At 44.7% G+C, this 15807-nt stretch overlaps 1 protein-coding gene across 2 annotated transcripts in view; it reads right to left on the reverse strand.

The window, feature by feature from the left end:
- LOC135089834 (atrial natriuretic peptide receptor 1-like) overlaps positions 1-15807 on the reverse strand; it is a 155558-nt gene that overhangs the window by 5441 nt on the left and 134310 nt on the right. For both annotated transcript variants that reach the window (XM_063985947.1, XM_063985939.1), the window contains 4 exons: positions 3676-3844; positions 2709-2858; positions 2286-2409; positions 596-664 (listed from right to left, as the gene is read on the reverse strand). In XM_063985947.1, coding sequence (XP_063842017.1) covers positions 596-664; positions 2286-2409; positions 2709-2858; positions 3676-3844 — 512 coding nt within the window. The remainder of the gene's footprint in view (positions 1-595; positions 665-2285; positions 2410-2708; positions 2859-3675; positions 3845-15807) is intronic.

Raw genomic sequence — 15807 nt, forward strand, 5'->3', positions numbered from 1 at the left:
AGAAAACCGAAGAAAACCATTGAACAAGTAAAAGAAGTAAAAACCAATTAAACACAATAGATGGAAAACCAATGAACACATAAAAGACATAATAAATAAAAGGGAAAAAACAATCAGCACACAAAGCAGAGACCACCAGCCGGCAAGAAACAAACACACGACCTCCAACACAGACAACCTTTCATTCACCAACGCTCTCCCTCAAATCCCCACACTTCCTGCTTGCACCCAGGAACTCGCTGCGCTCCGTCGCTATAAACGTCCCGTAAATAAAGACGTCAAATCCAAACGAAGTAAAAAGATTGAATCCTACCCAGAACACAAATTGCACAGGAAGTGTACCAGGTGATGGGAAATGTAGCAGGTGATGGGAAGTGTTGCAGGTGATGGGAAGTGTAGCAGGTGATGGAAAGTGTACCAGGTGATGGGGAATGTAGCAGGTGATGGGAAGTGTAGCAGGTAATGGGAAGTGTAGCAGGTGATGGAAAGTGTAGCAGGTGATGGGAAGTGTAGCAGGTGATGGGAAGTGTAGCAGGTGGTGGGAAGTGAACCAGGTGATGAGAAGTGTAGCAGGTGGTGGGAAGTGCAGGCTCACCTTGTACACGTCGAAGTTCTCAATGATGGCATCGAATCGCGTGTATAGGTCATTGAGGAGATGCACCACCTGTGAGGAGGGAGATAAAAAGGGAGGTGAAAGGAAGGAAACACTGAAGTAAAGAGTCATGCGCGGAAAACACAAACACTTTTCAAGAGAGAGAGAGAGAGAGAGAGAGAGAGAGAGAGAGAGAGAGAGAGAGAGAGAGAGAGAGAGAGATAATGCAAAAATAAAACGGCGTTAAAGTTGTAGTGGCACATCGTGATTCCAGAAAACATTGCCTTGACAAACTTGTGGAGACACGAGTGACGAGCCCACGGAAATGACTAACGGCTCATAATCCAGTGCTTTAGTCAAGACAACAGTTATTCAGTTACAAGGAAGCACGTATTTTTCTTCATTTATATATACTTTTCGCTTCCCGCAAGGATGATCACGGCCAGTGCCAAACGGGTCTTCGTGGAGGGAGTAATGACGCTGTGGGAGGCGGCCACGACCGAGCGTCTCTCCAGGCTGCCACTCCCGTCACCAGCACACGACGTCTGGAACTCATGGGGTTTTTGGATCGGTGTCAAAGTGCTGAGTTCCATGCTGTGGTGGATGATCTACTTCATGGACTTAAAAAGGAGGTGGCACCAATCAAAATCAACGCAAGGCCACCCGGAGGTTCGCAAGGAGGCGGAGAACGGGGACGGCGACGCTAGCAGGACGCCTTCCATATCCTTCGCCCTCACCAAACAGGATATTAATAAGAGTGTAAACATTTATAAAGAGAAATTCAGAACTTTTGGTATAGACGTTATAGGTCACGGCGTCTTGCAGTACACAGGTGAGATCATTGGGAGCGGTCGGTACAGTCGTGTGTATGCCGTCAAGAGTAAGTGGCCTGGTCATCGAGTCAAGGTTCCTCTCTGCGTCAAGTGCATCAACAACAACAGGCCCACGTCGGTATTCCAGACCTGCATCGAGGTCATGAACATGGCCACGCTTTGCGGCGTGCCAGGAGTCCCTCGCGTGGTGGCCGTTTGTTTGAAGGCCCCGCCGCTCATTGTTATGACTAGACATTCCAGGTTTACCCTTGATGTTCTGCTACACAAATACGATCTCTCGGACTTGTTTCTCCTCGAGGTGTGCTACCAGCTGTGCCTCACCCTCGACCTCATCCATCGCAGGAAAAGAATCCACAATGACCTGAAGGGAAACAATATCTGTGTTGATGTCAGAGCCAGTAATCATCCTAAGGTCACATTAATCGACTACGGACTCATGACGCGGGAAGGCGAGAAGCTCTTCCTAACACCAGCCACCGAGAGGGAGAGGATGATAGCGACAGCAGAGCACGCGCGGCGCTATCCCTGGTATGACTTAGATTTGTATCTGGGCGGCCCTGCCTCGCCACAGACAGATATTTACTCGTTGGCAGTACTTTTACGACAAGTCATGAAAGTTATGCATGACTCTCCTTTCGCACTACTCGCGTGTGTGAAAGAGGGGCACGGGAAGCGCAGCAAGCGGCCTCCACTCACTCACTTCAAGGCGGTGCTGCAGACATCCATCGCGGCCCTCAGTAAAAAGCATGCGTAATGTTTATATACATCCCAATATCATGTTTTGTTCTTTCTTTAACTGATATATCACACACTGATAACGAAATAGTTGTACAGGTTCCATGCTAAACTGAACGACGTACCTGCATGGGCGTTGACTGGGCGGAGAGCGCTGTGAACCCGACGATGTCGCTGAAATAGATGGTGACGCAGTCGAAGGTCTCCGCGATCTTGCTCTGGCCTTGAATTAACGCGCTGGCCACCGACCTGCAAAGTTTATAGACCTTGAATGTTTCTGTCTACCTTTATACCTACATGCATTTGCGTAACATAAACAAAATTTGCACATAAACAAATGACATAATGAAATATGGAGTAAATGAGACTAATATCAGCTTTGTGAAATATGTGCTTTAAGTGATATGGTGCGATCTTATTACAACAAAGCTTTTTTGATCCCTTCACAACCTAACATTTTAAAATGTGAAGTCTCAAGGCGGAGCTTATGGGAGCTTATTGATGAACGAGACATTGCCGGGGGTATGAGAGAGAGGCTCAAGACCTACTTCGGCAGCAGCTGGTATAGGAGCTCCTCGCACCGACGCTTCTCCTCCAAGTAGTCCGCGGTCCTCTCCTGCACCAGCGCCTCCAGGTTGTTGGCGTACTGCTCCATGCGGGACAGCAGGTTGTCCAAGATGTTGCCAGACTCGTTATCCCTGCGGGGAGATCACGCTATAGTTGCGAAACACTCACACACGCACACACACACACACATAACAAAATAAACAAATAAATAAATAAATAAAAATAAATAAATAAATAAATAAATAAAAGAAAATACTCGTAAATTAATAAAATACCGTTACTCTTCCAAAATTCTGACAAAATATTCATTATAACTTGTACGGCATCGTATAAGTAGAGGAAACAGACCTACTTAACAATTCGCCATTCCAGGAAGTAATCCTATAATCCTTTACCTTTGATTCCATTATCCTTTTAGTTTAACTAAGCTTGATTTTTGTGATATTTTCCAGCATCCTCATACCAGGCATACTATATGTACTCACTACACGCGCGCGCACGTGTCTGTGTGTGTGTGTGTGTGTGTGTGTGCGCTTTATATATTAGAAAGACCGGCTAAAGGGAAAAAAGATTAGAAAAAAACTCGTTCATAATACCGTTACTTATCTAAAAAAAAAAAAAGTAAATAAATAAGAAAAAAATAAAAATAAATAAATAGAAAAAAGGCATTTTCATAATGGCGTTCCTTACCTCTCCTCTCCCCATGCAAAAAAAAAAAAAAAAAAAATACTCGTTCATAATGCCGCCCGCTACCTCTGTCCCAGCATCTCTCCCGCCCAACCGAAAAAAGAAGAAAAAAAAAATAAGTAGATCAGAGAGAGAGAGAGAGAGAGAGAGAGAGAGAGAGAGAGAGAGAGAGAGAGAGAGAGAGAGAGAGAGAGAGAGAGAGAGAGAGAGAGAGAGAGAAAACAGCTCAGCTTTTTTTTTTTTTTTTTCTTGCAGTCTTACTTGTTGAGTCGACGAATGATAGTCTTGAGCTGCTGGAAGTCGGGTCGCTCCATGCACTCCTCAGCCCAGCACTTCTTCATCATCTGCATCACCTCCTCCTCCGCCACCTCGTCCTCGGTGCTGGGCCGGAACGGAGTCACGCCGCCGTTCTTAACATTCTCCACTATCTCTGTGGAAAGAAAAACCGGGGAATGAGCGTGGAGAGACATGGAGATGCTGAATGGTGAATGGGAAGGATGTTGTAACAGGACAAATATGTTCTTTTTTCCCTTATCTGGCAATGTCCCAATGGATGCAGAAATAGGCCTTTTTTACACGTTTTGGCGCTAATCACTCTAGCTATACGTTAAAACACAGACAGAAATAAGTCTTTTTACACGTTTTGGTGGTAATCATTTTAGCTATATATTCAAAGAGAGCTAGAATTAAATCTTTTTACACGTTTTGGTGCTAATCACTGTAGCTATATGTTTAGGTAGAGATATAAATAAGTCTTTTTTACATGTTTTGCTGCTAATTTACACGCCAGTTTACAGGTAAGTTCCCCAATGGTGAGTTAGCAATATCTTGGATTGGCAGCAGATCCCTGAAATCTTTGGTGACGGAAAACATGGAGACCTTGCTCTCTCTACATTGAATAAGGACGAAACTCGTAGGGAAAGCCTTCATCGGGACTACATAATGATCAGCGAGGGAGTTCCAATAACAGCGTCTGGTCGGGAGACTCGCACAGGGAATTTCCAATCATCAAAATTACAACTGAACTCCCCTAAATTTCCGTCTCTATTCTTTTATTTTACGGTCTTCACTGAAAGGGTTATAAGAACCGTGTACTTATATGTGATAATAATTATAGATCAGTTACATGTATATTTTTTTCCTTGAACTGTCTTTACCCTTCCCTGCATCTCCTGTATACAAAACACATACAAAACTTTCTATGTTCGTGCCCTGCTAAAAAGTCTAAGAGATCCAGTACCTGTCACACTACACTTCTCTAAATTATATACAGTGTGCCCGTTGCAGCCTGGAATCACTCAGCCAGTCTTCACTCGTAGCAGGAGGCAGCTTCATTGAGGCCGCGTCAAGGGGGTGGGGAGGGTACCAGTGTGGGGACTGATGATGAAGGTTTTGAGCCGATGTAGATAGATGGGGATCCGACCACCCACTCTGACTGCTACCGTGATTGCCTATATGAAAGTGCGCGTGTGTGTGTGTGTGTGTGTGTGTGTGTGTGTGTGTGTGTGTGTGTGCGTAGGAGTATGAATGTTTATGTAAGTAAGAGTGATCTAGACGTGTTTGCTAATTCTATTAACTATCATAATCCCATCATTCTTACTATCACGTACTTCAGTTAACCATAAACATCACTACTACTATGACGACTACCACCATGACTACCACCATCACCACTCTAACTAACACTCTGCTTATGCGTCTTTCGCCTCGTCTTACCACCACTACCATCACTACGCCCAGCATCTCATCACTCACCATTACACTCCCCGCATCTTGCCTCGTCTCACCACCATCACCATCACGACCACCAACACCTCACCACTCACCATTACGCTGCTGCCGCATCCTTCACCTGCCCTCACCACAGACGCAAAGCCTGCACACATTATGCAACTGCTACGTACACACCAGAAGAAAACCCAGAGAATTATTTCAAGCGGAGTATAAATCCTGAGTCACGAATGGCTACCACAGTCTTATCATTTAATAGTAACTCTTTTCTTTCTTTAATCGGAACAGATTCAGGTCTTGCGTTCCATTAGAGGAATTAACGCTCTTTCATTGGTAGACAAAAAATTCCATAATCATTTACAACCTTTTTACACTGCTATTTTAGCACTATGGTTTTGCAACAAGACAATTTAAATCTCTCTCTCTCTCTCTCTCTCTCTCTCTTTCTCTCTCTCTCTAAGTGCCCATGAAAACAGTTCTCGAAACTATTCTAAGTGTTAACCGAGGACGATCATAGCAATGAAAGTTTTGACGGTCTGTGGGTGCCGGAATGGCCTCGTTTCGTCGCCGCTACAGATAGACAGACGTTAATTCTTAAAGGACTTCCACTAAATACTCTCTCACCACAGCGCTCTTCACAGTACCACAATGAAGGGGCAGAACACACTTCACAACAACAATGCAGCACATCCAGTTGTTGCGGCGCCATTAAATCAACCAGTCAGTCAATCAACATCAGAACAAAAGAGGATTATTTACAACCTGAAGTGAACACGGTGAGAATCACACCTGGCCCTGCACGAGCTCAGCAAAGTGGTTACCCCATGCATTGTAGGTCCATGTTATCCTATTTCCTATTTCATTTATATCATTAAAGGAAATTGCTACGCCACCTCAACCTCACATACCACGCCGGCAATACTCGTGTGCGCGGTCTTAGTCGAGTATAACATCCTTTACTTACTTCTACTGTACTTTTGCGTCTTCCCTCAATCACGAATCCTCTGATCGTCTTAGAATTTTTCAGTTGTCAGGTTTCGTAAGGAGACTGTCAGATGATTGAGAAGAATTCAGTTTGGAGAAAGATTCTAAATCTTTGTAATAGGAAAAATATTTTCGGCAGTTAACAGGCTTTGGACCGTAACTATTATCAGTTGGAGTGCAGATACAAAAATAATGAAAGACACATGGATTGACAAGTAAAGAAAAAGCAAATCGGAAAATAAAATAAATGAAAGGACAAATAAGAATATGAATACATAGTGGCTATGTATTCATATTGTATTCATATTCTTATTTGAAATAAGTACAATAGATATAAAACAATACCGTATAGTAATATACGGTGATAGACAAAGTGGCAGATGGATATTCACTGATACATAAGCCTCATTTAATGGAATACTGATATACCCTTCCTCTGACCGTATCGATGAAGACACCGGATAGTAAACAAGCGATCCAGCAGAGTCTCGAGTTTCTCATTAAGTGGATAAAAGTATTGATAGGTTCCCTATTTCCCTGCATCACTGTTTCGGTTAGATAGGATGACTCTGTGTGGATGGTGAGGTACACACGGTGAAAAAAAAAAAAAAAAAAGTATCGGTGCACAGGGGGTCTGATGCCTACAGTAAACTTCAGAGCAATCCATGATATTGTGGGAGAGTTGGCATGCCTGACAATGGCTTGTTCGTAAGACTCGAACCACTCAGCGATTGTTTCATAACTCCGATCCTAAAACATGCCATACACTGCCAAGGAGTTTACGTGGTTTTCTTCGTATCATGGTCATGGAAGTCACCATGAAAACTTCACAGGTGACACGCGGGGATTACGGTGTTATCAGTATTGCCCGTCAGCTTCATATTCACCGTAACACAACAGAGCGGTGGATTGGGCTGCACGCAGAAACAGGAGCTGCCGACGACATGCTACGTGTCGGACGCCCACGTTGCACCACCGCAGACGAAGACCAGGTTAACTGTGTGTTTAATGCGATATAATACAGTCTCCATATATGTTACATCCTTGGGAAATTCGCAACGGGTCATTGTGTATAAGTCCTTTCGAAGCTTATAACACTTACTACTGTATGTAATATCACACTGGCTAGTGATTTATGATATGCACCTAACAGCAGGCCTACTTATGTGTGTTAAGTAAGCCACTACTTCTCACTGTCCTTCGTTCCAAATGATTCGTGTATACAATAGTGCACCGATACTTTTGTCATCGTGTGTACTCGGTTGTCTGGTGGCGAGGATATTCAAGAAAGAAGACGGAAGAAGAGAAAACATACCAATAAGAAGCTTGGTGCATCTGTAATATTAGATGAAGAAGACTTCAAACTGCCTGGAGGAGAAAGGGACGAGGAGGAAAAGACGGGGAAGTTAGATGAATGACTTGACGCTATTAGTCTGAGCGGGCGTGGAGCACTCTACGTAGCTGGCATTGATACAAGTATATGTGGAGTTACTGGACTCTACCTAGCATTAATGCAAGTGCACGTGGAATGACTTCAGTAGTAGTAAGAGGGGCATGTGGAATGGCTGGACTCCATCTAGCATTATATAAGATGTATGCTCAATCAATTTACTTCGTCTAGCATTAGTGTAGGGGTAGTGTGAAATGACTTGACTCTAATATTAGCGTGCATGTCTGTGGAATGATTGGCCTCTATCAGGCACCAATTTGTGTATACATGGAATATTTTAACTCTATCTAGCATCAGTATACAAACATAGGTATAAACCAGATATGATCTACGCACAATACTTGAGAGGCAGCGCAGGAACAAAAAGGGCCCCGTTCTGGTCTTGCGCTATTCTCGAGGGGGAAACTCAGGGTTGTGGATGTAGTTGACAATACTTTTAATTCTGTAGATTGGCTCACGTGAGGATACTTACAATATGAACCTCTACTGAAAGGTATCGCTGTGGAATGAATCTATAAAAAAATCTGATTTCGATTTCAGATGCAGTTCATCTTTGGGGAGAAGATATACAACTTTAATCGTAGGGGAAGGTAAATAATATGTAAGATAGATATTTTCACGAAGGGGAATGAGGAATCACTTAAAGGAAAGCAAGGGAAGTAAGAGTGGCCTCCATAACATACTTTGCAGCACAACTGTTTCCAATGTAATTCCTTCCTTCTTGACGCCTTTTATCACCTCTTCGTTCGACCAGAGATCAACGCAACGTATCACTCCTCGCTATTATTGCGCCACACGAGGCTTCATAACTCTCAGCATCACCTTCGCTCTCTCGCTCACCTGGATTTAGGGAGGAGGGGTTCACTTGTATGCTGAAAGAGGCTCCCATTTCCGTAATACTGCCACCTGATCCTTCCGTAGCTCACCTCTCGTCACGTGTCCTCCTTGTTCCGGTTCGCTCCTCCCCTCAGCAGCAGGTGTTCCCCGCTCACCAGGCCCCTCCAATGGTCCGCTTAATTCTGTATAGCACTCTCATGTCCTCATTTCATCCTTTCCCTGGGGTGTTTACACGGTCGGATGTTGTATCAGTAATTCTTTAAAACGAAGTACGTGAATCGCTCCTATAAAGACGTGAGAAATCGGCAGGTACGTCAGGTGATATTAATTGCTTTTACGTGAGAGTGCCTCTGATCGCAGCGTCCACACTTTAAATATTAATGACGCAGCGTGTTTGTATCGCGTCGTCCTTTTGTTGCCCCGTCCTGTTTTATTTATTTGTTTAAAGCGCTACAGGATTTCACGTGTATACGAAATTCTCATAAAAATAAAAAGTTGGTCTCTGCCAGGTCCGGTTCACACTGCCGCACCTCGCGTCTGGCTCAGGTGGCGGCGGTTGTGTGAGGGGCCTCAACACAATCCACTGAGTCCCGGAAGGCCATTAGCGGCGGCCACCTGGCACCTAGGACACCACTCCACGTAACCTGAGTGGCACACATCTCACGGCCAGGTGGTGCTGCGCTGCTACTGAGGACATGAATTTTCAGAGCGCACACGGAAGAGGTTTGGGATCGGTGGTGGAGTAGGACAGGGCGCGGCAGGATCAGAGTGCGTGAGGTGTGGGGCAGCAGGACCATGTTGGCACCGTTGGGTATCGATCCAGTCTTTGCTATTATCCGCGTGGTGCCCTTCAGATCCCCTCGCCACCCGCTGTTCCATCTCCTTTTCCGGAATCTTCTCTCGTTTCTCCCCATTTTCGTTTTCCTCAACAGCTGTTTACCTCCCCGCCGCGGTATTGTGGACTCGCCCCCGCCGCCGCGCTCCGGGATCTCATATCTCCTCCTACATCTAATATTCATGACTCAACATTCCCTATATTCGTTCATCCACTCACTTTACTTTTATTACTCACGATTTTTCTATTATCATGCCTCCCTATCCCTCCCTCCTCTCTTTCTCTCTCTCTCTCTCTCTCTCTCTCTCTCTCTCTCTCTCTCTCTCTCTCTCTCTCTCTCTCTCTGTTCCCAGGCACCTTTCCTGAGTCTCCGAGCGGCACCCTCGCTAAGCATAACTGGTTTTACTTAATTACTTGAGACTCTTAGCTCAATGAAGCAGGTTAGGCGGCTTCCAGGGAACACCGGGGGAAAAGCGTCGTGACCAAGGGGAGGCAATCAACGGCACTTTCAGGACTTTACGAAAACACTTCTGAAATAGCTCTTCGCTCCGGCCACTTTAAAAGAAATTTGGTTATTGTTACTTAAAGATGTCTGGCTAACATGTGGAGAAATTATGCAAACTGGAAATACTCAGCTGGTGTGACGGCCATTTGTTCTTTGCCTCTAGGAGACATTTTTTTTTACCATCACAACCGTGCACCGCAGCAGGCCAGGTGGCGGCAGTGCTGCGCATGGCATCCTGAACGCCTCTAATCCGTCCAGAGAGGAAAAGATGCATGTGTTCAGCAGAGAAACAAATTTGAAAAGTAAAGTTTGCATTTCGTCTGCGAGCTGTGATGTAAGTATAAACATATTATGGAAAGAGATGAGTGACTGAGTTAAGCATTTTAGGAATTTTCCTTAAGTCTGAATTGACTGCAATCATCAGGATTTGAACGTAAAGTGATTTCCATTCGATGATAAAAAAAAAAATAAATAAATAAATAAACAAAAAAAAAAAAAAAGAAAGAAAAAAATGTACCAGAATCCTGAGGAATGAAATCGAGTGTCAGGCGCGAGAGTAAAGGTCGCAGACTAACGCGCAACAATAAATCAATGGGTGACGGGACCGTCTAGGCGCTCTAGGGACGGGGTGTAGGGGGGGGGCGGGGGCTCTCAGGGCATGGATAGGGGTGGGATGACGATTCTAGCTTTGATCACCCATCGCCTGCTGCACGTGCGTCAGTTGCAATGGCACTGAGACATCCAATAGGACGACCTGGCGTCAAATATTTTCCATGGCCTCGTCAAAGTAGCAGGTGTGAGCGGCTGGTCCTCTTGCCGCCCTCCATGTCGTGATTGCCAATCTCTGCTCTGAACAACAACACCTCTTGAGTGTCTGGGAATTGTTTTTGCTTAGAAAAACTACTTTTCATCTCAAAGTACTGCAAAGTTTTATCAGATTTTCTCCTTCTAACATGAACACTGGTGTCAATGTGGTTGTAATAAAAAAAAAAAAATAAATAAAATTCTTACAAAAAACAGCTTTCCCTTTCTGAACATTAAGAAAAAAAAACCATCATTATCATATTAACGACAAGAATATAGCTGGTTTTCAAGTTCAAAGAAATATATTCAGGGAAAATAGCACAATCAGGCATCACCAGAAGGTGCCTCGGGTCGTCGATCAGGCCTGAAATATCACACCCACACCGTGCACCACCACAAGCAGCCTCACGTCTTGCACATAAAGGAACATAATGCTTCAGTGAGGAGGAGATTCCTGTGAATACCAACGCGTCATGTATTGCCTGACGATGCCGCAGCCACATCCTCACAGGTAACGTCGACCAACCAACGATCACCACCGTGGCCTGTCTGCTATGAGGTAGTCGTTGCATTCTGTCATGGCGTCTCGTGGAGGCATTTCGCGCCGCCGCGGTAAATATCCTTAAAAGGAATTCGAGTTAAAATCAAGGCATCTTAACCAAAGAAACGCGTTTAAGAGATACATGCCGGGATCTATTTGCCTTCAACATTAACGTACCTCCAACCGAGGCTATGGACATTACAGACAGCGGCAGCCTGGCGAGTGATGCAGCACAGCGGGCCTAAGAAGCTTGAAGCCTCAAATATCTCGGCATATTGAATGGTTGGCTTCATAGACGGGTAATGATCTGCCTATTTTTCATTCACTTATTTTTTTCGTGTCTTTTCGCTTAAAGCTATGATAGGAGTTGAGGGAGATCAATCGCGTCCTTCACAGTTTCCCGGAATTAAAACCAATAACTGGACTCGTAAAATCGGACTTTTCTAATTACCGCCTGGAGGGATTTTGTCGATGGAGGCACCGTATCGGACATGACGGACAAAGATCGTGGCCGAGCACGGAAAGCTACTGTGCCGTAAGGAAAGTCATTACGAAGTTGGAGTTCTCGAATTACCTATTCCACCTGGACGGCTCTCATTCCCAAACTCAATTTCGCAACGTCGAGGACGGGAAGAGAAGGCAGAGCATCAGCACGCGGCCATCTATTGTATTGCGTATTGCAGTGTGACGATACATACTGTGGTGTAGTGCTCTCTCTCTCTCTCTCTCTCTCTCTCTCTCTCTCTCTCTCTCTCTCTCTCTCTCTCTCTCTCTCTCTCTCTCCGCCCCGTCTGCAGGTCCCAAGATTCAACGCGGCGCCTCATTCAGCGAGATCACCAAACAGCATCGTGACGCTTCCCTACATAGTCTTGCTACACAGTGGGCAGTTAATACATCCTCCCCTATCATTCTCTAATCTCATGATAGCCCTGAACGTATGCACGAACATGGTGATCAACGAGGTAAAAAAAAGTCCTCAAAAACAAATTTTTCGTCCATGCTGATCAATGAAAACATGGAAAAATGGAGGGAGGATGGGATCATTTGCGTCTTAATACTGAAAAAGATTTGCGATGAATGTGAAGGTTAATATTCAAGTAATGATTTTTTTTGCGAGTACATCGCAGGCGAGTCCTCACTGTGTGTGTGTGTGTGTGTGTGTGTGTGTGTGTTTCGTAGCAATACCCTTGCAGTACTCAGTACGCAGACTTAATGAATGACATTCCTGAATTCTGTTTTCTCACAACAAGCAGAGCCCCGCACCGGGATCGTCTTGGTTCACTTCATATAAGAGAGGCACACCGCCCCCTCCTCCCGCAGCTCATTAAAACGCAAGGAAAAAAAAAAAAAAATAACGTCCATCTCGTCCCACACACAGGCTGGCGGGGCGAGACGGGTGTCTTCCTGCCAGAGGATCCAAGTTATCTTTTCCTTACATTCCTCAAACTCTTTTTGTGTGTTTCTAATTAACACTTTATAACTAAACGAAGCTCTTCGGCTAGACTGGTCGTCGAAGCCTTAGCCCGCCCAGAATTTGGTGTTACATTTACCTGATTCTTTAGATATTACGAACCGGCGGGTCATGGTTTCATTCTGGGCTTGGCACAGCTCACCACTTGCGTTCATTCTGTCTTCAGGCCGGTTGATAATTGGGTACCTGAGGAAATCTGATGAAGGTAAATTATAGATACCCAGATGTCACAGTGGCCCTGTGCCCCTATCAAAGGCTCAAAGGTCGATGAGGAGATGAGCGCTAAAGCCTCTCGCAGCTGTAGCATATGTCCCACATTTACCTTTATATATATATATATATATATATATATATATATATATATATATATATATATATATATATATATATATATATATATATATATATATATATATATATATATATATATATATATATCCCAAAGCAAGTGTGGTGAAGGCTTCAGCAGCCAAGGTCAGCGAGCAGTTTCACAGCGGAGGCGCCTCTCAGACACAAACACCACAAGAGAATGCTCTATGTACATATCTTGCGCCATGCATCCCCAATTCCAGTGGAGCTTGCTAACACTCCTCGCCTTTCTTCAAGTGGAACTGCCGTACAGAGCGAGAGTGACTACAGAGCCACCGCTGACATTCTTAAAGTGGTTGGTGCGCCCGTGGGCTTGCCGCCCTCGAGCAGGCTCTCCTTTACTACCACAGGAGCACAAGTCCCAGGGTGGGCGCCCCGTGACCCACCCATCAGCCCTTTTAAGTATATTAATGTTTTGTCAAGAAGACACATTTCCATGCTTCTCTTGCTTCACCTAAGGAATTGTTAATAAATGAATTGAATGTAAAACACCGAGTTATTTTTTATGGCTTTGGCGTTTACTCACTACCTGTAACATACGGTACGTAGTGAGTACAAAATGTTTGATTGAAAAAAAAAAAATACGGACGTAATTTTTAGCAAACGTGATGCAAAACATACTGAAGCGTTGCTCACACTTTGAACTCTTGCAGTAAGCGTGTCTACTTTACAGGCACCGAGGCGGGGACACCTTGAGTCCCACCAACATCTGTCTCAGACCCCACCACGAGGCTGATTTTGGAAAGATAAAATTGTTGAATGCGCCGCAGTTGTTTTCTTTAACAAGAAATGAGTCCGCCAGGGTGTGTGACCAACTCCAAGACCAAGACCACACCGTCATCATAATTCACGCTCATCGCCTTTTCGTAAAAAATATCGTCTCTTCGGTGTCTTTCGTTCCCCAAGCTCTTAGAGATCCTCCCGGTCATCCTGCAACATTTCCTTCCCGGTCATTAACCGCGCCACGTGAAGGTGTAGCAAGCCCTCACATCTCCGCGTCGACAGTTTTTATCTCCCTTTCACAGACTCCTGCCCTCCCTCTGTTGACGCAAGTGTTTTTTCCTTCGTCTCCGCTTTCCCCTCTCGATATATGATTGATCCTTCGGTCGTTCCCTTGATTTGTTGTTCCTCCCTTTAATGCTCGACCATACCTGTCCCTCACATCCATCGCCCTCCAGATTAAGCGTAAAACTTCAACCTCCAAGCAAAGATCACAAGAACTATGCAAACTTAAGTGGGGCAATTATTACTTCCTTGTCCAAATATATGAGAGGAAAAATCTATATTAAAGTTATGTTGAGCTTCCTGAAGACTCCTAAACGTGAAGTGTTTTTAGTGTTTCTGAAGTGCTTTCCAAAACCCAGAATCTTCTTAATCGATCTCGCGTAACATTTTAATATTTTAAGACTTTTCAAAGAAATTTTCGTCCTATGAATGTTTGTAAGGAGATAATTGATTTAGGTATTAGATTTTTAACCCTACCCCGATTAATGTGATGATTAAACATGTCTGACTTAGGGTCTCTCTTAATTGAAAAAGAGAAGTGTACCGTACAACCTCCTGTCTTCAAAAGCTAAATCCCTGGCATCTCAAGCCTTCTCCAGCAAACAACAAAGCTCAGATCGCAATGAGGCAATGAATACATCCTTCGCCAATCTCCCCATCAACTGGTGCTATAAACCGGCTACCCACTTTCAATTGACTTCATTGACTCCATCTCACACACACACACACACACACACACACACACACACACACACCAATGCATTCCCCAGTCAGAGATTCAAAAAACTCTTCACTGATGAAATATAAACTAATGAGCACGAGAAAATTATAAAAATGAAGATCACTGATTGCCTGTCGTATATTTTGCAGTATTACCTTCACAGTATAAAGTCATATATACACTGCAGATTCAAAGCTATTCCAGACTTAGAGTTATTTCAAAGTCCCAAGTTGTGTTGCTCGGGTCACAATATGAGACAGGATACATGGCGCCAAGTATGATGCTTCGTTGAGGTTTAGGAGGACGGTGTATCTAACAGGTGTACAAATTCATAAATATTCGGGAAACTGAGCCTGACACGAGGAAGGTGTGGACGGCGATGACTCAGTCCAGTACTGTCGCCACCGCCGCCACCACCACCACCACCACCACCGCCTTCGCCTCCAGCTACCCATCGTGAACCTTCATCAATGGTTTCTTGTTACTATCCTGAAGCTTCTTTTCTTCTCACACTTCTCCTCATGTATACAATATTTCTTTTTCGGGTCTTTTTTTCATCCTTCTCGAGCATCTCTCCACCTTCCCCGCCTCTCCTCACCGCCTCCCCTTCCTGCCTAGCGACCCAAATATGGATTCATGGGGTCGCGCCGCCGCCCGCCAGCTGGTTTAATCTTGGTTGGCGTAAATAAGGTAACATGAAATATGGCTCCATCCCCGCGGCGTCCCCTCACTTCAGGAGTGACGTGCGTGAACTGGGTCGCGCCGGGCAGGGCTGGGGGTGTATCATGCAAGGCTGCCTGCATGGAAAGATTTTTATTCTTTTGGGGAAGAGCCTCACGTCACTCACGGGGCTTCGAGAGTGCCTTTCTTTCCTTCTAGCAGCGCCGTGATGGAGGAGATGCGGAAGAAAAATTGGTTTTCGGTTGGAAATGTGTTTTCCATACACAGGCAGCCACTTTTGAAAAATAAAGGAGGGAGACAAGTGTGACTGCAGCACCTCATTAACACCGGAGTTTTAACGAAGTTGAGTCAGTTTCATGGTTCGCTCGATAAAAAAAAAAAAAAGTAAATAAAACGACTGGTTGGTCCAACGCTGAGGATGACAGGAAATTGTTTAGTGCTTCAAACTGAATCTGCCTC

Source organism: Scylla paramamosain, chromosome 3 (genome assembly GCF_035594125.1).
Source record: "Scylla paramamosain isolate STU-SP2022 chromosome 3, ASM3559412v1, whole genome shotgun sequence".
Lineage (NCBI taxonomy): Eukaryota > Metazoa > Arthropoda > Malacostraca > Decapoda > Portunidae > Scylla > Scylla paramamosain.